Source organism: Lepus europaeus, chromosome 8 (assembly GCF_033115175.1).
Source record: "Lepus europaeus isolate LE1 chromosome 8, mLepTim1.pri, whole genome shotgun sequence".
In the NCBI taxonomy this organism is placed as follows: domain Eukaryota; kingdom Metazoa; phylum Chordata; class Mammalia; order Lagomorpha; family Leporidae; genus Lepus; species Lepus europaeus.
This window is the reverse complement of record NC_084834.1, coordinates 94,283,189-94,307,705: the sequence shown is the minus strand read 5'-3', so window position 1 is coordinate 94,307,705 and position 24,517 is coordinate 94,283,189. Positions and strand designations below refer to the sequence as shown.

At 40.4% G+C, this 24,517-nt stretch overlaps 1 protein-coding gene across 8 annotated transcripts in view; it reads right to left on the bottom strand.

The window, feature by feature from the left end:
- The window catches only part of AFF1 (ALF transcription elongation factor 1), a 189,981-nt gene that overhangs the window by 57,915 nt on the left and 107,549 nt on the right, over positions 1 to 24,517 (bottom strand). For 6 of the 8 annotated variants that reach the window (XM_062198546.1, XM_062198548.1, XM_062198544.1 and 3 more), the window contains one exon: positions 4,583 to 4,627. In XM_062198546.1, the coding sequence (XP_062054530.1) occupies positions 4,583 to 4,627 (45 nt within the window). The remainder of the gene's footprint in view (positions 1 to 4,582; positions 4,628 to 24,517) is intronic. The other 2 variants (XM_062198549.1, XM_062198545.1) reach the window with 1 other exon arrangement.

Genomic DNA, 24,517 nt, shown 5'->3' with positions numbered 1-24,517 from the left:
TGCTAGCTAGCCTATCCACAGAAATGCCATCAGTCCTCGCAACAACTGGAGATGGGGCTCCAATAAGTATTATCATTTCTGACCTTGGTGCACTTGCCGTCCCTTACCGTCCCCACTGCTACTCTGTGGGTTAAAGTCCCAGCATAGGCAAGACTGATCTTGTACATTAACAAGCAACCTAACTGATGCTGGCTTTCTTGAGCAATTTTCACTTAAAAGTAAAATTAGGGGCAGACATTTGATTCAGTGATTGAGACTCCTACATCCCATATTAGAGAGGCTGGCTTGAGCCCTGGATCCTCTGCTTCTGATCCAGTTTCCTGCTGGTGCATGGCCAAGGTGGCAGCCAACAAATGGCTTGAGTGCTTGGGTCTCTGATGCTCATGGGAGACCTGGATTGAGTTTTGGGCACCTGGCTACAACCTGGCACAGCTGTGGGTGTTGCAGGAATTTGGGAAGTGAACTAGTAGATTCAAGATTTCTCTCTCTGCTAAAACTGTAAAACTAACTAAAGTAATTAATTCATTCAGTTTAATTTTTTTTTAAGATTTATTTTATTCATTTGAAGGGCAGAATGACAGAAAGAAACAGAGACACACAGAAAGGCATCTTCCATCTGCTAGTTCACTCCCCAGAAGGCCATAATGGTTAGGGCTGAGCCAGGCCAAAGCCACCATTCTGGAACTCCATCCCAGTCTCCCATGTGGGTGGCAAGAGCCCAGGTACTTCTACTCCTTCCCAGGTGCATTAGCAGGGAGCTGGATTGGGAGTGGAGCAGCTGGGACTTGATGCTAGGTCCCAAGCGGCAGCTGAACCTGCTGTATCCCAATGGCTGGCCACAAATAATGAATTCTTCAAAAAGTGAAATCATTTCCTTATCCACTGACAAGCCACTTGCTTTGTTTAGGACACAACAGGAATTATGTACTAAAACATACAAGAAAGAGTTAATAGCCCTGGAGTCAGACACACTGATTGGAATGTTAACAATGACCTTAAGTAGCAGTGTCAGCTTAAGTACACTGGCTGAATTCTGAGCCTCAATTCTCACTAAGAAGTAGACTAAGGGGCAGGCAGTTAAGATGCCCAAGTCCCATATCAAAGAGCCTTGGTTCTGTTCCTGGCACTGGCTCCTGACTTCAGCGTCAGCTAATGTGCACAATGGGAAGCAGCAGATGATGGCCCAAGTGGCTGTGTCCCTACCACCCATGTAGGAGACCTGGATTGAGTTCCCTGTTCCTGCACTGGCCTAGCCAAATAGAGTTCCAGACATCACGGCCATGTGGGAAGCAAACAAGCGAATGGGAGACCCCTTTCTTGATCTGTCTGCATTTTTTTCTGTCTCTCTGAAACCCAAAAAAAAATTTTTTTTTAAAAAAGAAGAGATTAAGACCACTTATTTTTCAAGGTTATCAAATAGGTAGTTTATGTAAAGTATTTGGATGCTTGGTTCACAGAAGGCAATTTAATACAAGCACTACAACTTTTTATTAAAATGTTAAAACAATTTCAAAACTTCACCAAAGAGAGCTCCTTGCTGTTGGACAATCCTTTAAGGTATGGAACCGTTAGAATGCAACAACATAAAAACATGTAACAATCAACTGAGAAAGCACTGGAAAGCGTCATCATCTACATTTTCCAATAATTTCTTTAGAATCTCACTGGTGTCTGTGGACTTTTAGCCACTAATCATTCCCAAACAACATCCATTGTATTCTCAATGCTTAAGGCTGTCCCAGCTATTAAATTAGGCAGTTAGAAAGCGCATAAAGTCTTTCAGTCCCTAAGTGGTTCACTAGTGGTCTAAAAGAATTTATATACTTCCCTAAATGCCTCATTTGCCAGAGAGACCTAGGCTTTAGGAGAATTGCAGCCATTGCTACACAGAAAATGCTGCTCACACAGAGTCCTGAGGCTGTAGTTTTGCTTCCTATCTTAACACTCACTTTTCAGATGGATGGAAGCAAAGCACCAGACATCTTCCTCAGCACTGCCATTCCAGGTCCCACTGTGGCTGTCTCCTCCCTTCCCTGTGCTCACAATAGCAAGTTTTTCTAAAACACCAATTTAATCCCACCTTGAGGCACTGTCACCAACACTGCCCCTGCCTACTCTGCTCAGTGTGCTGTTCCATTATTCACAGCTCCATATCAATACTCAAAGATTATAATAGGTATTCATTGTTCCCACTATAACCTTTGTGACACCAAGGACTCCATGTTCTTCACTATAGCATCCCAGGGCCTGGAACGAATCTGGAGGCTTACTAGATATTTGTTGGATAAATGAATGAGCAAAGCAGGGTGCTTCTACTCACTGTACTCACGTCACTGGAATGCTGCACAGAAGTGATGTCTCCTAGCATTGTGTTAGTTCCTCAAGAAGCTGTCAAGGTTACACCAGGACAAGCAGAAAATCTGAACTATTTCCATAAGCCCCCTGAGGCACACTGTCTTCTCTGGACCCTCATGCATGACCATTTCCTGGCTGCTAATAGTGTCTCTCTGCTATCTTCTAACCCCATCAGCCTATAGGAGTTATAAGCCACCACTTCCCCTTCCTTGAAACACTTTCATCCTAAATATTGCCCCCAAGAGAATCAATATCTTCTATGATCATTTTTTGCTCTGCTGTCTCTATCACCCATCAGAGAGAGTCTTGTTCGGATTCCTGGCAATCTTACTAAATTGCTGGAGAAAGATAAGACTGGGACTCACAAGGCAGGAGGAAGTTTCAGGACGAGCACCAGACAGGGAAAACTGGAATGGGCCCTAAAGATCATCTACAGCCCTGGGCCTTTACTTAAAATGAGAAAACCAAAGCCCAAGGCTAACATACGCCCTAGCAGTGGTCACAAACTGAGAAGAAAAGGGATAAACATTAAGTCTCAACTATATAAAGGTCCATGGGCTCTTCAGTCCCAAACATCCTTCTATTTGCTTTCCCAGTGTGTGACTTCCATGTGAAAGCACTTTTTTTTTTTTTTTTGCTTACTTATTCTCAAGCATTTCTAAGCAAGTAAAAATTCATTTAAGAGATGTTAAGTGAGGAGAGCAAGAAGAGATGAGTTGAGTTTATTAAATTAAAAAATGTTCATCTGGGGCAGGCATTTAGCATAGCTGTTAAGATGCTGGTTAAGATGCCCGTGTCCCCCATCGGAGTAAGTTGCTCAGAAAATTTCTCATTTTTGGCAGTTCAAGCCATGCTTCCTTAGAGGTCACTTTCTCAGAAAATCCTAACTATAAAAAAATTCCACATGTGAGAAGGTAACCAACACAGTAGCCACAATAATCCATTCCTGGTCTCAGCATCACCATCAATTAATACGTTACAACGAAAAGGAAAAAAAAGAGTCCTTGTATTTTCTGAGGGGAAAAATAAACAGAAGAGATTCCAATTAATAGGCACATGTGTCATCTCCCCTACTACTTTCAAGAAAAAATAAAAACAAATCAGAAACACACTAGGGCCGCTGTTGCGGCATAGCGAATAAAGCTGCCACCTGCAACAATGACATCCCACATGGGCGCCAGTTTGTGTCCTGGCTGCTCCACTTATAATCCAGCTCCTGGTACAGCCCTGGCCATTGCTGCCATCTAGGGAGTGAACCAGCAAATGGAAGCATTTACACATTTACTCTTCCCTCCCTTTCCCCTCTCCCCAGCTGGCTGCCAACTCTTAAAATAAACAAATATTTTAAAAAATAAATGGCACAGTAAATATCATTAAACTTTGCATGGAAGCAAATTAAAACCAAAGAGGAAGAATATCAAATAAATACACAAAATCCTCCATTATTGCAATTACTGTATATGTGTCTTAAAATGAAGTTCTTGATTTCTTGGAAATAAAAGCCAAAATGGGAAACATGAAAAATTGTATAATTCTTTTCTGATAAAAAAGAAAGCTAGCTGAAGAGGAGAATTTACACATTTTTCCCCTCTGGATGAATTCTAGAACAAATTTGTCATTCTTGTTCTAGAAACACTGAACAAATGGGTAATATATTCAATGATATAGTTGAAGGAACGCAAATGTTCACGGCACAGTCTCAACATACAAAAACAAAAAATAACCTCTAAGGTATGTCTAGATGTCCTCCTACTTCCTACTCTTTTCATCCCTTTAAAAGCTTCATGGTTTCATTGGAGAAGAGGCCATCCATAGAAGGCAACATCTACAAAAACACCACCATGAATCAACCACGTATGTTTTAACCACTGGTGCTTCCCACGCAACATCAATAGAGGGGGTTTCCTCTCTGGGAAGTAGGCAACTCTCTTGGGGCTTCTGTACAGCCAGAAACACCTGGGGTGCCATAAAATTCTGGTCCAAATGCCTGGCAGCTTGTAGACTCCGCTGCAATCAATACATTCTGTTAGGAAATCGAATAACGCTTCGAGAGTCCCTTTGTTATTGTTTTGCTTTATTTTGCTCCTGGAGGTGTATGTGTGTGGGTGGGCAGTGGGATAGAGGTGATTATCTAAAGGGGTTTGGAAATGGCAAAACAAGTGTAAATGGATATATGGCTGCCTCACTAAACACTTCTTCAAATGAGAAACAGTAACAATGAACTCACCTTCAGAATCTCTTCAACACAATGGGCTTCATTGGAGTAGGTCTGCTAAGAGTGAAAAGAAGGAAAAGATTAGTTAAAAAATGCAAGGCAAAAGTCGGTAGATGCTGGAACTAACACAGCAACATTCTCATAGGTAGTCTCACCTTAGGGTCTGCCTTTACCAGCTAAGTGTAAGGAACTTTCCATTCTAGATAAAATAAGAGCAAAGGGATCAGACGGACAATCCTGGAAGGAAATAGCAGTGCTGCCAACAACAGCAGACTGTGACCTTCAGATCAAAAGTTTCCAAAGAAGACGTGTATGCACAAGAAAATTAGGTGTGGGTGTTTGGCACAGTGGTTAAGAAGCCACATAGAAGGCCTGCACCCCAGATTGGAGTGCCTAGATTACATTCCCACCTCTGCATACCACTCCAGCTTCCTGCTAATGAACATCCTGGGAGACAGCAACGAAGACTCATGACTTGGGTCCCTGCCACCCACGTAGAAGACAAGGACTGAGTTCCCAGCCCTTGTCTTCACCTGACACAGCTCCAGCTAGTGCAGGCTACTTGGGGAGTGACTCAGCAGATGGGAGCTCTCTCTTGCATTCTTTTCTAAAAAGATTTATTTGTCTATTTATCTGAAAAGGCAGAATTACAGAGAGGGAGGGAGAGACAGAGAAATAGAGCTCTTCCATCCACTGGTGTATTCCCCAAATGACTGCAATGGCCAGGTCTCCCAAGTAGGTGGCAGGGGCCCAAGTTTTGGGAGGTCCATCTTCTGCTGCTTTCCCAGGCTATTAGCAGGGAGCTGGATCAGAAGTGGAGCAGGTAGGTGAGACATGAACTGGTGCCCATATGGAATGCCAGCGTCATAGGTGGCAGCTTAACTCCCAACACTACAATGCTGGCCCCATCTCTCTGTCACTTTCTATCTTTCAAATAAATAAAAATTTAAGAAAATTGGTAAATCTAAGGAAATAAGATGTAGCAACAATGGAGGCAAGAAGAGATTAAGACAGGTGTTACAGTCAGCTACCTCATCACCAACGAGCCAAGTACAATGAACACTGAAGCAATGATCATCAACACAGACTGGGCCTAGAAAATGTCAGTTCACAGTTTACGTATTTTTAAGCTCAAACAATCAGAAAAGTTAAATCTAACACAATACCGAACTATATCCAGACTTCATGGTTTTCAATGGAAAAGCAACTTTTGCTTTGTGCCAGTGCATGAGCCAGGAGCCCTGGGCATAGCATAGCAAGCACTGTTCAACACATAGCCTTCTGTTGTTGCCATAGCTATGCACAAGTACTCCTCTTTCATTCAGTTGCATACATACAGTATCCACCTCAAAGCTAGAGAATAGATGAAAAGAGAGTCTTTCTCATGTTCTCCTGCTAACTGCAAAGCATAATTTAATATAGTATTGCCTACTAATTCACAACCTGGGGTTTATCAACCACCTTGTCTCTCATTCCAGTTTACTCTCAGGAAGAAGGATAGCAACGACCATACAACATTCACACTGTCCTATAATTGAATATAAAGGATATGGCAAAATTCAAATGCAATTTGATCTTCCTAGATCAATTTTTAAAATATGTAAATGCCCTGGAAATGATTTCATTGAAATGTTTGCAGTTTGTTATCAATGAACTGGGGCCACAATTTTTGGTCCAAAAATCCAAAGACAACCAAAGAGAAACAATGGTATCCTTTATATCTGCCCACTGGACTCAAAACTCACAAATTATGCATATAAAAAAATTGACCTGCTTTTTATTTTTCCAAACTGTTAAAGGATGCCTAAAAACCAGATCAAAAATTAGCAATATACTTTAACACAAATGTCAGACACAGAAATGAATGCCATTTTCACTTGAGAGTCAAATTTAATTTATGTCCTATGGTTTCTAATTCTTAAACACATCATTAGAAAAAATTACAATTAGAAGTTGAAAGTGAATCAAAACTGGACAAATGGTCCTCTTGTCCTGTCAGTTGTTGGAATAAAAGTAAGAATCCAGTCAAAACATATGGCAATGAATAAAAACACTAAAGCACATTAAACTGAGGCAAAAAGATCTGCTCATTGTTCCCAACAGAATGAGGTCAGAAAGCTGTGCCTTCTAGACACTTTCTGATCTTCATAACTACTCAAGCAATCAACACCTCAGCAAGATGTTTCTTGTCACCAAAAGATTAATTGCTTTAAAACAGTTTTATTACATGGGGTGATCCAAGACTGACTAAAAAAATTTTGGGGGGGCTTATTATAGATTAGTAAATACTAAACAGACATATTTAACCAATTTCAATAAGGTCTTAGTTGGTTAATTCACTGTGATATTCCTATAAGGTCCATTATGGAAGTGGGGTTGTTTCAAAGGGGGACAGGGATTCCATTCCAAATACATGAAGATATATTGGAAATGATCAGATGTCCAACAAGGGAAGTCTGGCTAAATATCTTAACAATGCATCCCTGTAACAATGTGTTATTTAGACTAAATAGGTACTTGGAAAAAAATCTGTGGGAAAATGTGATTAAAAGGTTTGGGTACAAAAAATTTTTAATCGCAAGCATAGCTACCTCATAAATATTTCTCATAACAGTTTTGAAGATCCTTAAGATGGATATGTGCCAAATTAAACTTTTCATTCCATTTTTCACATTGTGTTTACATGAAGAGGTTCAAGATACTTTTTAAACCTGTCTTTAGAAATAATTTCATACCTAGACACACACAAAAACTGTAAAAACAGTAAAAGAAATGTTCATAAACCTTGCACCCAAATTTCTCAAATGTTAACATTTCCCATATTTGCTTTTATTGTTCCTTTTCTACCCACCTACACAACACATACACTTCTAAATCTCAGAGAATCGGTTAGAAAGAGTTAATTCCTCTTTACTCCTAAGTGCCACTGTATGTACCAAGCCATAATTTTGTAGCTACATTTTCAAAATAGGAGGCTGTAAGATAGTATGAGCCCATTTTATGTTGCATCTCCCTGAGGTCCCTGTCTCTACTCTTCTCACTAGACAGGTTAGACAGCCTTGACGTCTCTACAGATAAAGATCTGTAAGGACAAGCTGACTTGTTTAATAAAGTACAACTTGGCACCTCCAACTCTGTCCCTGGAAGGAGACTTTCCAAAAGGGGAGTAGTAGCTAAAGAAACCATCCCGGGCTAATCATTTCCTTTAAACTCTATTCCCCATAAGTACCCACAGAGTACAGCTACTGCTACTGAGCACAGCCAGGCTCCTTCTAGAATAAACAGTCCTGGCCAGGCCTCTCTGAAGCACAGCTGAGGTAAGCAAGACCTCCAGAGACCAGCACTCCCCTACTGCCTAGATGTAGCCCTCTCACATACCTGGTTTTCTATACGCAGACTGACATCCCAGTAGAGACTTTACTTGCCCACTGGGATATGGCCTCAACACGGGAACCAGATCTACTCAATTAAAACAAATGACAGCAGCTACTTATTGAATGCATTTCACAGTTGACATTGCATTAAACGTTTGACATACTAATGTTTCCTCAACTTGACTTCATTGACTGCAAAATCAATCATTAGCTTGGGGTTGAGGTGGAAGCTACACTAAATGTATCTATCAACTATAAGATGCATCACTATTAAAAGAAACATAGAAATGGCACTCTAAGGGAATTCTGCAATTCTCACATTAAGGTGGATAGGTATCTTCCCTATTGGTAACACGAGATGGGATCCTAGAGAAATTTAAGTACTATGTCCAAGGTCACAATAAAGGTTACCAGTAGCTGAGCCATATTTGGAACACTGTCATACTGACATTCAAGAAACTTCAAAACTCATTCCAGGACAAATATATTAACATTTTAGGGGGGGGAATGCAATGCACTTCAGTTGCCCTACGTACCACCAAAATCATTTTGTAAAGAACAATATTTCCATTTTGTTTTTACAGAGAAACATTTTGGGATTCATATTTAAATGCCTTTTTCTACCACAAGGACTTCAGACCAGAAAAGGCAGCAATGCTGGCCGCAGCCCGATTTCTCACTTGCCTTGGAATGCCATTGTGTAATCATAAGGAAATGCACTGATACCAAAATAAAATGTTAGGAGATGTCTTCTAGGCATGACACAGTTTGTTTTAATAAGCTGAAAAGAACTGGATACCCCTCCCCCCATCAGAGACTGGATGGCTCTTGAAATACTGTTTTCAGTCTCTGGTGCTCTGATGCACAAAGCATCACAGGATTGTTATAAGAAAAAGATAATGCATATTGGAATTAAGGCCATAAAATGCATGCATTTATAAGAAGACAAATTATTTTTTAAAGATTTATTTATCTATTTATTTGAAAGAGTTACACAGAGAGGGGAGAGGCAGAGAGAGGTCTTCCATCCACTGGTTCACTCCCCAATTGGCTGCAACAGCCAGAGCTGCGCCGATCCTAAGCCAGGAGCCTCCGGGTCCCCCGCATGGGTCCAGGGGCCCAAGGACCTGAGCCATCCTCTACTGCTCTCCCAGGCCACAGAAGAGAGCTGGATTGGAAGTGGAGCAGCTGGGTATCAAACCAGCACCCACATGGGATGCCGGCACCGCAGGCAGCAGCTTTACCTGCTATGTCACAGCGCCAGCCCCAGCCTAATTATTTCTAAAAGGCCGATTAGGGGAGGAGATCAAAAAGTCTTCCTTACCAAGGTTTTGACATAAAATAAAATAAATTGTACTATGCAACTGCATGGTAAATTTCCTAAAGAGCTAAGCCTGTTCCAAGAATAGGCTCACTATGCCTGGATGTGCCTGCTTGGGCTGAAAAGGGTATAAAGGTGCGAGCAGCACCACTTGTTCAGAAGCACTGTGGCCTTTGGGCAACTAACTACATGTCTACCTCCACATCCAGAATTTTTGGATAAGAGTTTGTAAAAGCCCTGAATAGATTATATCCAAATCAAAACAAGAACAACAAAATAAGTTAGCAATTGCTGATGTGAAAGGAAGAACATGTTAGAAAGGAATTAGGCACCCTTAAGAATTTTCTTAAATATGAAGTAATAGTGTTATTATGTAAGATGATAAGCCAACTCTGTTAATTTTGCCCTGAAAAAAATCATCAATCACACTTCTCATGTTTTCCCAGATAGTTTCAATTGTTTTGGATGGCTTCTGAAAAGTGTAAGCTCCAACATATGACAAAGAATTACTCACATGTTTCATGAAAGTCTTTTTTTAAAGTCAAGCTTCCTGCCAGACATGAAGGCTAACTTAATTAATATTATGCTAATTGCATAAATCTTTATAGTTCTGCAAATAAAATTTTCAGGGAAAGGAAGAAACAGACTGATAAAACAAGATTTAAACTGACCAGGAATCTACATGTCAACAACAGGTATCTTCCAGCAAAAAAATTTGTTGTGGGGGCAGGTGTTTGGCCTAACAGTTAATTGAGAAGTTGGTGTCTGTCATCAGAGTACCTAGGTTCAACATCTGATTTTGCTCCTGACAGAAGCTTCTTCCCACTAATGTCAACCCCAGGAGACAGAAATGAGGCCTCAAGTAATTGGGTCCTGCCAGTGACATGGGAGACCTGGCCCGAGTTCCTGGCTCCTACCTGTCCATAGCTCCAGCTGTTGAAGATCTCCCTCTCATCCCTCACTACCCTCCCTTACTTCTTCAATAAATTAATTTTAAAAATGTTTTAGGGGCCAGTGCTGTGGTACAGCGGGTTAAAGCCCTGGCCTGCAGCACCAGCATCCCATATGGGTACCAATTTGAGCCCTAGCTGCTCCACTTCCAATCCAGCTCTCAGCTATGGCCTGGGAAAGCAGTAGAAGATGGCCCAAGTCCTTGTGTCCCTGTACCCATGTAGGAGACCCAGAAGAAGCTCCTCACTCTTGGCTTTGGATTAGCTCAGCTCTGGCTGTCGTGGCCATTTGGGGAGTGGACTAGCAGATGGAAGACTTTCTCTCTCTCTCTCTCTCTGGCTCTACCTCTATCAGTAACTTTGTCTTTCAAATAAATAAATTTTTAAAAAATGTTTCAAAAAATTTATTAGGAAAGACTAAGCAATTGAACTTAGTGGAGGAGAATCTAAAAAAAAGAGTTGGTATAGTATCACAGGGACAATGCAAAAACTGGCTACCTTTTTCTGTACATCTTCCCTCATCTCTAGCCATGGTCAGCTCTGATTTACAATCCTTAGTTTTCTCATCTATCGCCTCCAGGCTGGCTTACCTCAAGGCCTTAACATAATTCTAGACTAATATAGATGTGCAAGTGTGGTGTAGGGATGCAAATTTTTCAAATAACAGTTTTTGGGTGAGGGCGTGAGTATTTCGGGCAACATGTTTGGGTGGCGTTAAGGAAGAGTATGTGTCTCTGGGAGACAGAAGACCAAGAAATATTCCAGGAAAAACAGTGGAAAAGAACGTGGGAAGCCTGGAAGATGTGCCAGCACCCAATGCCTCTCACAAGTCAGAGTTTAATAGTTCTCATTTACGGGAGATATGTACCTTCATTTCCCTATTTTTATAATAAAGTTCGCCTTTAGGTAAACTGCCTTTTTATAGGCAGACAATATTACCTCCTTATTTGCCTTTCAGGCTAGAGATGAGGTGGAAACAAGCCCTCAAACATGAATGAATCTTACAAAACCTTAAGAAGGATTCTGAAATATCAGTTCTCTAAAGATCAATAGAATAATTAGAAAATTCATTGTTCTTTCCCAGTCATTTTGATTATATCATTAATTAGTGTCATAAATACAATTTATTTTATAAAGCATATAAGAATTTTATAGCACCCAATTTATACTAACTGAAGTACCTCAGACAGTCTGGAAATTCTGTTTTAAGTTCTGTTAAAAGAAAGTATACGTTAGTTATGAAACCTAGGATTCTAATAATTGAGACTGAGTTTAAATAATTGAAAATGAAAACTGTAGATGTTCTTCCTGTATATATAAATACTCAGTTTGTACAAACAGGCAAATAAATAATAAAACTGTTGCTTCATTCATTTTACTACTAAATATACTGAGATAATATATGATATGACTTTGTAATGTTTAGTATGTTTGCAAGGCTTCTGTCACATCAAAGTACTTAGTAAAGAAATACTATTTAGTGTTGATGCACTATATGCAGAAATGCTTTCAGGATATATTATTTATGATAGTATGTCAAGGAGCTTTCTCGGGGCAATTGTTAAGAAGATGGGATATATCTGGGATGGGCTTAAGATCATTTAAAAACAAAGTAAGTGGCTGAAAAACAAACACTGAAAACGTAGTGCTTGACAGCAAGTCAGTCTGCTGCAGTGAACCTCAGTTACTCACCAACTACCTAACTGCTGACTGTGAGCCATTATCATTCACGTGTATTAAGGGAAATCAGAAATTCTCAATGGCCTAAGACTCCAAAAACACTATGCCTTTGAGGAAAGATCACATGAGACCCCATAAAGCTCATTGTGGGCGCAGCAGCTATGAACGATTTAGTAAAAATGGCTAAAAAGGCATTGCTTTTTTAAAAATACGCCATAAAAAAGGAGTCTAGACACTGGTTCCACTGCAGTGATAATAAACTGACAAGTTCTTTCAAACTGTTTGATCCACTTCTTTTTCCACAACCAATTCTAGTTATTTAAACAATTTTCAGAGTATTTTTGGAGGAACTGAATTTTTCTCTTCTGAGAGGGAACATCAATTTGCAAAGCACCGTAGCCTTTCAACTAGAATACTGTCACTGTGGGGAAGGTGTGAGACTGCAGTGTGCCGACAGCACCAGCCTCTCAAAAATCATATTAACAAATGATTGTGAAACTAAAACACCACTTCTAAATTACCTTGTCAACCACGACAGGATTTACAGACCTGCAGTACTGCTCCCTCTTTAAGCACAGGCATCTATCAAATTCCAGTGGCACACATGCTCAAGAACCATGGCTAATTCTGTTTATTGGGGTGCCTGGACTTTTACTTATTTATTTTTTTAGCTGAGCATAGCTAAGATTGCAGAGGAATTAGGAAAAAAAAAATTTCCACCAGTTTGTGGATGAGGTTGAAAGACACTGAAATCATAGGAATAAGGTAAACCATTTAATCCATGCTTAGTCTGAAAGGCATAAAGATTTTATCCTGGGCTTATGCCAGCAGTAATCTCAACAGCCTCCTCTGGGCTAGGTGTTAGCTGATTGTCTCCTGGCATCGATTATTTTTAAAAACAAAAACCAGAATCTGGCAGGAGGAAGGGAGGCCGGGGAGAGGAAAAAATTACTGAAGTCGTGGTAGGCTAGAGGCATCTACACTCTGAGGAAACAACCCCGGGGATTTCAGATACTAACAAACACAAAAGAGAGAAGGCAAACAAAGGTGACCTTGCCCTTACATCCTTATTCTCAACAAGCAAATCCTTTTTTTTCCCCTTTCACTCTAATACTGGGAAACAAACACCTGGCATAATTGTTAGCATCCAGAAGTAAACCACTCAGGGAATGTAGGGTTCATTTACACTCAGAAGCGTTGATAACTTCACAGTGTTAATACTATCAAGGATACTAAAATTTAAGAGACTATTTTGCTTTTCTATAACCTATCAAAACCCAGATTCTGTTACAATTTGGGGGGGGGGGTTAGCAATCCTACTGAATCTTAGGTAGACTTAGCTCTTCCTGCACTATGTCTGTATATAAATTTGGCCTGATAATACAGACACATTGCATTAGACTTCAGCAAAATTCATTTGATGAGCAGACTTCACAGAGGGCCGGCTTGTAGTGCAGTGACTTAAGCTGCTGCCTGCAATGCAAGCATCTCATATGGGAGCACCAGTCCTGGCTGCTCCACTTCAGATCCAGCTCCCTGCTAATGGCCTGGGAAAGTAGTGGAAGATGGCCCAAGTCCTTGGGTCCCTGCACTCATTCAGGAGAGCTTAACAGAGTTCCGGGCTTCTGGCTTTGACATGGACTAGTCCCAGCCGTGGTGGCAATTCTGGAGAGGGAACCAACAGATGGAAGATATCTCTCTCATTCACTCTATCCATTAAATAAATTTTAAAAATGTTTTAAGGCACAATGCAACTCAACTACATTCATCATAACACTCAATTTTCTTGCATGTATGGTTTTTCCTGCTTCCTTGTTTTCCTTCTATACTTTTCTAGAAGTACCAGAGATAGCAGGAAATAGGCTCCCCTACACCAAGGGTAATGACAAAAGCAAAGCCTTTGAAAACTGTCCTGAAAAAACAGGAGGGTCAGACTAGCAGAAGTAAATTCTATCTCAGTTGTTCGATAATCCGATAATCCAACTGTGGCTCTCTTGACTATTGTATACACTTGACACACAGCCCACGGGGGGGGGGGGGGGGGGAGGCTCCTAGAGTCCACAGTACTCCTTCCTTAACTTCACAATCATGTTGTCAGCTTCGGGGATAGGTAGGGAACATGTGTCATTAAAAAAAATTTTTAAGGTCTCTTCAACTTGATATATACAAGTTATACAGCATATATATACATATATATATACATATATATACAAGATATACAGCAATATCATTCATTAAAAAATGAGCAATAGTACTTAGAGTCATAATAAGGCTTCCTACCGTATAGGGCACTGGCATGAACAATGAACTAAATGAACCTGAAAAGATTTAGATTGGCTTCTGAGCAGATGACTCTAATCTATTATCTCTTAGGTAAACCTAGAAGAGGCATCTCAATGTCAAATGATAGTTTCCTTAGCAATAATCTCCTAAAAGTTCGTTGCAGAGTGAAATATAGCAGTGTTTTCTAGAATCAAACTAGGTTCCTATCTTTGGGAAAAAAATTACTTGCAGGAGACTTAATCTCTGCTGAAAATACTCTCTGTTGCCTACTAGATCTATTGGTAAAAGGTCCTCTCATTTCCTGACATAACTCCTAGGAAAAGAAGCCAAAAAGCTATAACCTACAGGCAAATCAATTAAGGAAGTGCCTGTACTAATAACAGCTTGGAGGTGGTCCTTCTCATTTCTCTTTGCCAATTTATCAGCTCTCTTGTGGTTGACACAACTGGGCTCACCACAGCTGAAGCTCAAAGTAAGCAAACTGTATCTTGAGAGGGAAAAATGGAAACACTGTTATCTTTTCAGCACATACATTTACACTCTAGACAGATACAATCTATGTGATCACAAGCTATGCTGAATAAATTAACGAGAACCATAAAGCTGGATGCGCACTGACATTTCTCCATTACAATCTGCCTGCACTGAAGGAAGGTTATTTTGAACTTTTCCTAGGTAAGTGAGAATCAGTACTATTTATACGTTAAAACTTGGGTAGCAACCCAATCTTTTCAATGTGATAAATTATCAAAGTCTGCTGAATGACACACAGCAAAACAAAATGATAGTAAGTATAAGTGCGCAGGTACATGCCATACACACCTATCCATGCATATTCGCAAGTGCAAACACACACACACACACACACAGGCTTTTAAAATGCCAATATCTTCAATTTGCAGCTTCAACACAGGAAAGTAAATGAAGCCACCCAACAATTTCTAAGTGATCCAGAAATTTATGACCAGAGTTTGAAAGTTGAAAGAACAGGTTGAGTTGCAAGCATGGTTTTATTTATCATTTATGTTGTTTATGTCTTCAAAATGTATTGCCAAAAATACATCATGACTTTTTATAGATACAAAATGGTAACACTATAATTTCTCTGTTACTCCCATTATTTCATGAGGGAGGGAGAATTCATGATCCAAACCAACCATATAAATCTCAAGAGGCATTCCAAGTCTCTAGTGGTAACCACGAAAAAGCCACACCACACTGTTACCTATCAAGTATATAAAAAGGGAGGGGAAAGAGAAGGTGTGAGTATCTGTGGCTGCAAAGCTTATTCACCTTGTTTATGAGGTCAAGTGCACAGCAGCACTAAACCACAGAGATTACTCTGATACCTATCCTCCTTGATGCTAGACCCTGAGGGAGAGGGGGGAAAAAACGAGAGAGGAGAGGAGAGGAGAGGCAGATGCACAAATGTCCTGCTGAGGTTAGACCTTGCACTCTCTGGCCGTGTCTTGCTTCCCTTCCCTCCATCTTCCCCTCCTGACCTCAGGCTGAGTACTTACTGCGGGTGGCTGTGCACTGTGGGGCACTTACCTCCGTGAACATGGCTTACTGCCTTCCCACATGGCAAAAAAGCTTTCCTGTGCTCGCACATCCCCTTGCCAGCCTTCATCGGTGCCACTAGGTCACTGTCTTTCGTGCTGGTGGCTGCAAGGGCGGCCTTGACAGGAAAGAACTTTGCATCTCTTCCCTTGTACGGAGCCATAAGCAGCGAGTGCTCCCAGGCACAACTCCCCTGGCTCTGCTCCTAAAAAGGCTCTCTCAAGTACACCGTTGCTTAGCAATGTTTGCCTTCCCCCTGTATATTTCAAATTGGCAACATCTGTCCCCTTGGCAGTTTTGACTTGTGCAAAGCACTGGGGGCAGGGTTTAATAACATATAGCACTTTAAAAACGGGCAACCCCTCCACTCTTCCCACCTCCCAACAAATCCAGGGGTGCGAAGACCTTAAAGTGACTTGATCTTTGCTTTCAAGGCAAGTAGAAAAATCTATGGGATTTAAGGCCACTAACAGCACATAAGAAAATGTTTGTCACCAATAGCAACTCCTGTTAAACCCTACCTGGTAAGTAGTGTTTCTGCACAATTACACCTCAGGATTGGTTTGAAATAAAAATCCCATTTAGTTAGCAATGTTTTTCAGAATGAATTCCATCACATTGTTTTTTATATACATATATATAAATTATCTTTAATTATCACTAATGATATGTATACATCATTAGTATGATATATATGCCTCAGGAACAAACACATAAATGCACATACAACAGAGGCAAAAGAATTTAGAAAGTCTAGAGAAAAAAACAGTTAAGTAATTCTAGCATGGTTTTTGAAACAAATGATCCTGAGTTTCCTAAACTGGTTTATATAATGTATCTCCTAACATGTCATCTTGGTATTATCCTGAGGTTGCTTGTTAACACTTAAGTAGCTATTAACACTATAATTTTACACATAGGAAACAGAATGAAACTTTTTACCGGCAGTATTCTAGCTTGCATATCATGTTACTTTTTATCTACACAATGACCGAAACATAAAAATCAGAGTAATAAAGAACATAAAAGTCCGCTACGAACTGGACCATGCTCTATGTGTTCAAATTCTGGCACAGAAACTTTTTTTGTTCCTTCAAACAAATCAGGCTTTAATTTTCTTTTTAGTGTAAGCCAAACCAATTTTGACATATTGGAAACATATGTTTTCAAAGAAAGTCTACAGGAACTAAGTTAAAGCTACAAAGGGTAGGCTGACCTTTTTCTTCCCATCAAGTCTCTACCTGAACACTTAAAGAAGCAGAAAAGACCGGATGATATTTATTGCCACTAAAAATATATTCAGCAGGTCCTTGAGAATGTGTATGTAACAAAATCCCTGAAAGTCCATAACATGCATGAATTTGCAATCTTGCGCAGCTATAAATGTAAATTCACACCACAGAACCCACTTCTCATTTGACTCCACCACTCACTATGGACAGATGCAAACAGTAATTCTTATGAAATTGTTTTGTTGGTATAAGGGAGAAATGTGGGCAGATTTTGCAAATTGAGTTTGAATCTATGGCTGTATCAGGAACAACTAGTAAGTTCAATGCATAGAAACAGCTTAAGTTCAGTGCCTGTACACACAGTACATTTTCAATACAATATACATGATTTGTATCATTATACTATCTTACCATGCCACAAAAGCCTCTACTACATGTTCCCACTTCCCAATACTATCCTCCTGTGGCTAATTTAAACAGCCCCAGCCTCTTGAGCTAGGAACAGCCATCACCTATCTAACCCCTGTGTCTGCAACATGTCTGTAACAAATTCTGAATGAATGAATATGCAGCACACAAAATTTGTAGAATCTGGGATCTGGGCTCTGGGAAGAAGAGGGGTTAAAAGGAGCCAGGGCAGGAGCCGTGGCGCTGTCCACTAGGAAAGTGCTGATAAGCCTTGAGGAATGGGTTGAATGCTTTCAAGACACCCCTTAAGTCATTTTACTCACAAGGAGAACAAAGAAAGCAAGCTTCCTCTGTGAAGAGTGCCAGTGCTGGGAGGAAAAAGTAGGGACTAGCCATGTCAGTACTGCACTGTTCTCAGACTGTTCCTTTATAGTCTAACGGGCAATGAAGAACACTAGAAAGCCAAAGCACCATGGTTTACTGAATCAATGACTGGGGCACTGAAAGCTTCTCCACTCTGGGACTTTTGACATGAGAGCTGTTCTTTAGGATGAATAGCATGGTTCACCCAACAGTGCCGATCAATAAACAAAAAATTGTTACTTCTGCAGGTAGAGGCAATAAAACACAGGATATAATGCCCTCAAAATCAGCTGTATCTTTACTACTTATCCTACCTTATTCTGATGCCCTTAGGGAAACATATAATTGTCTTCACCTCTGAAAATGCTTAAATAAACTGCAGCCCCAAATCCTTTGGAATCCTATATACCTAACAGCCTTCAGGATAATCTGTTGGAATATTCAGAAATCAATGTAAAACCACTTTTATAATAAAAATCTTCTAAAAAATATCCTTCACTCTGGGGCCAGCACCGTAGCACAGTGGGTAAAGCCACTGCTGCAGTGCCAGCATCCCATATGAGCAATGGTTCTAGTCCCGGCTGCTCCACTTCCGATCCAGCCCTCTGCTCTAGCCTGGGAAAGCAATAGAAGATGGCCCAAATCCTGAAGCCCCTGCACCTGGCTCCTGACTTCGGCTTGGGACAGCTCTGGCCATTGCAGACATCTGGGGAGTGAACCAGGAAATGGAAGACCTCTCTCTGCCTCTCTGTAACTCCGCCTTTCAAATAAATAGATAAATCTTAAAAAAAAAAAAAAACTCATTTGAGAAAATTGTCTACAGTATGGAACAGTAGCAGCAGCTATTAATATTAAAAACAAATAAACTAAAACCAAAAGCACTCATTTCTTGGGGAGGGACTGCACAAAAGAAAGGGAGATGAAAATAATAAGGTGGGGTTAATGTTTTTGGCCTTAATGGTTAAACTTTCACCAGTTAAGACACCTATCTCTCACGTGGCAGGGCTGGGGTTCAATGCTCAACTCCTGGCTTCAACTTCCTACTGGTGCAAACCCTGGAAGCAGCAGTAATGGCTCAAGTACTTGGGTTCTGGCCACCTGCACAGGAAACTCGGATTGGGTTCCAGGCTCCACATTGTGGGTATTTGGGCAATCAGTGAAAGAAAGCACACGCCTCTCAAGCAAACACATAATAATCTTTTTAAAGAGGAGGCAAAATTTAATTCTGAGCTGTTAAGGTTCTCTAAGCATGAAGATGCCCTCCATAAGTAAAGCAAGAAAATGTTTTTAGTCACCTCTGAACCTCAAGCTTAGTTTTCTTTTACAATATTGTCCTATCTCTACCTGGATTCTATATACTTTTTCCTCTTATGACCCTCAAGGATAGTCCTAAAGAGTTCTGCTCAAACCTAAGTAATTTCCAGACTACTTTGATAATGATACTCCTGTAATATTTTCTTTATATCAGCTTATGAACAACTCACTTATTTACATGACTCCATTCTTTTTTTTTTTTTTTTTTTTTTTTCTGACAGGCAGAGTGGATAGTGAGAGAGAAAGACAGAGAGAAAGGTCTTCCTTTTTTGCCATTGGTTCACCCTCCAATGGCCGCTGCGGCCGGCGCATTGTGCCGATCCGATGGCAGGAGCCAGGTGCTTCTCCTGGTCTCCCATGCGGGTGCAGGGCCCAAACACTTGGGCCATCCTCCACTGCCTTCCTGGGCCATAGCAGAGAGCTGGCCTAAAAGAGGGGCAACTGGGATAGAATCCGGCACCCCAACCAGGACTAGAACCCGGTGTGCCGGCGCCGCAAGGCGGAGGATTAGCCTGTTAAGCCACGGCACCGGCCTACATGATTCCATTCTAACTAATGATATTTGTTAAGCCCTAGATATATTATGCTGATTTCCAAACTCAAATTAAGATATTTAAAGACTGGATCCCTCAAGTAAAATAAAGAAGTTCATGTACTCATTAGTACCACACAAACCCAAGGCTGAACAGGCATCCTGGGACATTCATTGATTTTTTATATTAAAGCCATGTATGGCCGGCGCCGTGGCTTAACAGGCTAATCCTCCGCCTTGCGGCGCCAGCACACTGGGTTCTAGTCCCGGTGGGGACACCGGGTTCTAGTCCCAGTTGGGGCGCCAGATTCTATCCCGGTTGCCCCTCTTCCAGGCCAGCTCTCTGCTATGGCCCGGGAAGGCAGTGGAGGATGGCCCAAGTGCTTGGGCCCTGCACACACATGGGAGACCAGGAGAAGCACCTGGCTCCTGGCTTCGGATCAGCGAGAAGCGCTGGCCGCAGCGGCCATTGGAAGGTGAACCAACGGCAAAAAGGAAGAAGACCTTTCTCTCTGTCTCTCTCTCTCACTATCCACTCTGCCTGTCAAAAAGAAAAAAAGAAAAAAGAAAAAAAAGCCATGTAACCACTGTACCTAGGAAAGTCAATTTACCCTATTAGCCTACACATACATTACCTACTATCTATACTGGATGCCAGAAATCTACAAAACTATATTTAAAAAATGCCTATATTAGGCCGGCGCTGCGGCTCACTAGGCTAGTCCTCCGCCTTGCGGCACCGGCACACCGGGTTCTAGTCCCGGTTGGGGCGCTGGATTCTGTCCCGGTTGCCCCTCTTCCAGGCCAGCTCTCTGCTGTGGCCAGGGAGTGCAGTGGAGGATGGCCCAAGTGCTTGGTTCCTGCACCCCATGGGAGATCAGGAGAAGCACCTGGCTCCTGCCAACGGATCAGCGCGGTGCGCCGGCTGCAGCGCGCCTGCCACGGCGGCCATTGGAGGGTGAACCAACGGCAAAGGGAAGACATTTCTCTCTGTCTCTCTCTCACTGTCCACTCTGCCTGTCAAAAAAAATAAATAAATAAATAAATTTTTTAAAAAATGCCTATATTAAACATACTTTCAATGAATTTGTGACCCAGGTTACAGAATTAATACTTTAAATCTGCAGGTCAGAAAAACTTTTTTCATGTGTGTTGTCATGTCCTAATATGATTGAAAGCCCTTCAATGCTAGAACTAGCCACATAAAATTCTCAAAACCATGAATGCAATCCCTGAAAATACAGCAGGTACACAATACTTTATCAATGGTATAAAGCATTTATTTAAGTGTCTTATTGAAAAAGCATATTTGAAAACTTGACTAAAATTAAATCTATGACACAGAATTTCATTACTTTACCAAAATAATTGAGACACAACACCAAACCAACCCCCAAAAACATTAGATACTACTTAGGATTCCGGCGATTTCCAAGCATCTATGTAAATTCAATAAAAACAATTTGAAGTTGGATAATTTACAATTTTCCCACAGTGTGTTTTTCCTTTAAAGGCATGTGACTGTATGACAGGAAAACACATCCCACTTAATTTACACAACAACACTGTAGCTCAAGCAGTGCTGCACCATTTAAATGTGAAGGATCTCTCTGACTCACCTTTCAAGTAAATAAGTTAAAAAAATTTTAACTCCCATCTAAACATTTTTGTAAAAGGTGAAGGAAAATGAACCTATATATGCTGACTCCACAGATCAATCCATTATAAATATTTCTTATTTACGTTTTGTTAAAGCCCTAACACTGAAAGTTATTAAAATTTCCAATTTCAGATTCTAAGGCAAAGAAGTCAATATTCTACTCTTACACATTTACACAATGTTAAAATAATTCTGATAATACTGATGCACATTCAGTAGCTATCAAAATACTTACTATACAGCAGACACTGACGTAAAGGTTTCACATACATTTTCTTCAATCACTTTATGAATATGATTCTATTGTTTCTATTTTAGAAATCAAAACAGATTTCAACAGATTAATTTGCCTGTACAAAGGTACTTCAAAAAGTTCAAAGAAACATGAAATTAAAAGATTCTTTTGATTTTTTTTTGATGCAAAAGAATTCTGGAATGCATGCATTTTTTTTTTTTAACACTATGCACTTCCCATGTACTTCTGAGGACTCCTTGTACATATCCTTTCAAAATTCATATGTTGGAACTTAAACTCCAAGGTGATGATATTCAGATGTGGGGCCACTGGGAAGTGATCAGGCCATGAGTGATCTGCACTCAAGGATTAGTATACTTCACGGGGCTTGTCAAGTCTGTCCTTTGCCCTGTCCATTTCTGCTGCCATGTGAGCACACAGAGCTCAGCCTCTTTGGCCCTTTCATCATCTAAGGAATCAGCCAGAGGCTCCATGTTGGAAACACAGAGCAGCCCTCACCAGACACCAAATCTGCCAGCACCTTGATTTTGGAATTTTCAAGATCTCTAGACCTTTGAGACATAAATTTCTATTATTTAAAATTAGCCAGTACAGCTTGAACAAAGATAACCACCCACTTCTTCATTACACATGCAAGAAAAAGAATTCTACTTGGTGATAAGTAGGATAAGACACCATGTTACATACTTTTGCTTTAAAAATCTAAAGAGGAAACAGTTAAACAGGCTAACATTTTTTAGTATTTAGCATTTTTCCTCTAATTAAAATATAAATAACTGCCTGAATCATATATATATAAATGCTTATAGAGAAACAACTCAGTATTTGGATACAGGGTCAAAAGAAGCAAAGTAGGTTGGCTTCACATAATTTCTTTCAAAATTTGAAGATTAATCATATTTTACTTTAATTAGATAACATTAAGGATATTTCATCGTCAACCTTTATGAAAATGTCTGTTCAATGTGCGTTCTCATTCCTTGAGTCTCCCCACGGTGAGAGACAATTACATGAAACACTAATTCACAGTTGAGACCACTAGCATTTACAGGGATCAAGCAGGAAAAAGGGGCCATCTAACTGCTCCTCTGCAAGACTGTTAACGCTTCCATTTATTAATGAGAGAAGGAAAACAAAACAGATTTCAATGTCAAGTCTACAAAGGGGTCACCAAACAAGTCGATGGAAAATGCAGTTTCTGTCTTTTCCCTAGTGCTCTCTCCCCTTCCCCCATCTTAGTCATTCTGTATTTTAAGCAAATATTTTAAAAAATTCTTTTGCACAAAAATAATCTTCATTCCCTTCCCCCTGCATTTTGTGAAGTTCCCTAGTACAAACTAAGTACACTGTTCAAGATGCTGCCCCTCTGTAGGACAACTCTACAAGGCTGATGTTAAAGCTTCCTTCTCTCACAAGTGGGGGGATGGGAAAACAAGACTGGGATATGTACTCATTTTTAAAAGAAGCTCTCTGTATGCTAAACACAGCAGCAGCTTTCTATAACACGTACATTACAGATAGCTTCAGTCCTCTCAGATTCCCGATATGCTCTCTGCCTTGGTAACGGTAGGGTGGTGTCAGGGGTTGGAGGGGAGACACAGTGTATGAGGTGACCTTGTCACTTTACGGCCAAGGTCTGCTCTGCTGCACAAGTTCCTGCCACGGCTTGCTTCAGCAGACTGGCATACACAGCCTGACGGATCACTGGAAACATGAACCAAGTAAGCAACACAGTGCAGTTATTTTACATGACTTGTGTGGAACAAATCTATGAACATACGTAATACACACAAAAAATATGTAGTGCATAATAAAAGTCAATTACATTCACAACAATACACCAGTGTTTTCTCTTGTCCTAGGAACTAGTTCACTGAAATCTTAGAGGAGAGATAAAGGACACTGGGCTCTGTTTTGACTTTTACTGCAAGATCGTTAATCTTATGAGAAAATTAAGCTCAGTCTGCTAGTCAGGCATTTTCAGGGTCAATAATTCTTAAGTTACTAGCATACCAGTTAACGATACCTCTGTAGTCCAAAATAGTAAATGCCCTACACAGCTTGATGGGCTCATTCCCAAAAAATTCATTCGATGGCAAAATATTTAAGAATGCTTTTTTCAGATTAACAGAAATTTTAATATAGGCATCACTTACATATAAAAAACACAAGAGGAAACCGGTGTCTTATTCAATACAAAGAAATGCACCTTTATGCACAACAGACACATAAAAATCATTACTTTCCAACTTTTATGGAACATAATATCATCTGATTAATCTACAAACTCAATACTGAAAAGTCTAGCAATTATGAAGCTGGAACTCAACTAAGAATTCCTTGTGAATGGATTAAGCTGCTTATTTTTCAAAATCCACATGTAGGAATGCCTAAAATGAATTAAGAAATACTTTGGCTCAAAACAGTAAAACAATTTCCTTAAAAACATGTTTAATATACAGTTGTTTCACAGCTAAGTGTCCTACACAGAAAATTCAGTCCTGTATCTTATTTTTCTCCCTTGGACTCAAACATTGAGATTATCTTTCAGACTCTAGATCAAAAGTGAAATAGGAACACAGGCTCAATCTTAGCACAGCATGACACAATTCCCCCTGTGCCTCATCTCTACTTGTGCTAAGCACAAAGGACCAACAGGCAAATGAGACACAAGTGGTTTCTATCCTCAAAACATTTATCACTTGAAGACAGACACCGACTGAGATCAGGGAGAAGTGTGAAGATGACAGGCCACAGCTGCAGGAGCATCAAGTGAGCTAGAAAGAGTTTATAGGGGGAGAGGGTAGTAGGATAGCAAACTGAGTTATGTAGGTTTGTATCCTAAAGGTTCTTAAAGGATAATGACTTGAACACATTTGCAATTAATAAATTCACTCTCATGTGAGAATAGCACAGCGCATAGTCTGTAGAAGCAGGAAGACGGGGCAGAAAGAAGTTGTAACAGTTCAAGAAAGATTCTAAACATTGGAACTAAAGATTGGGCAGTGAGGGAC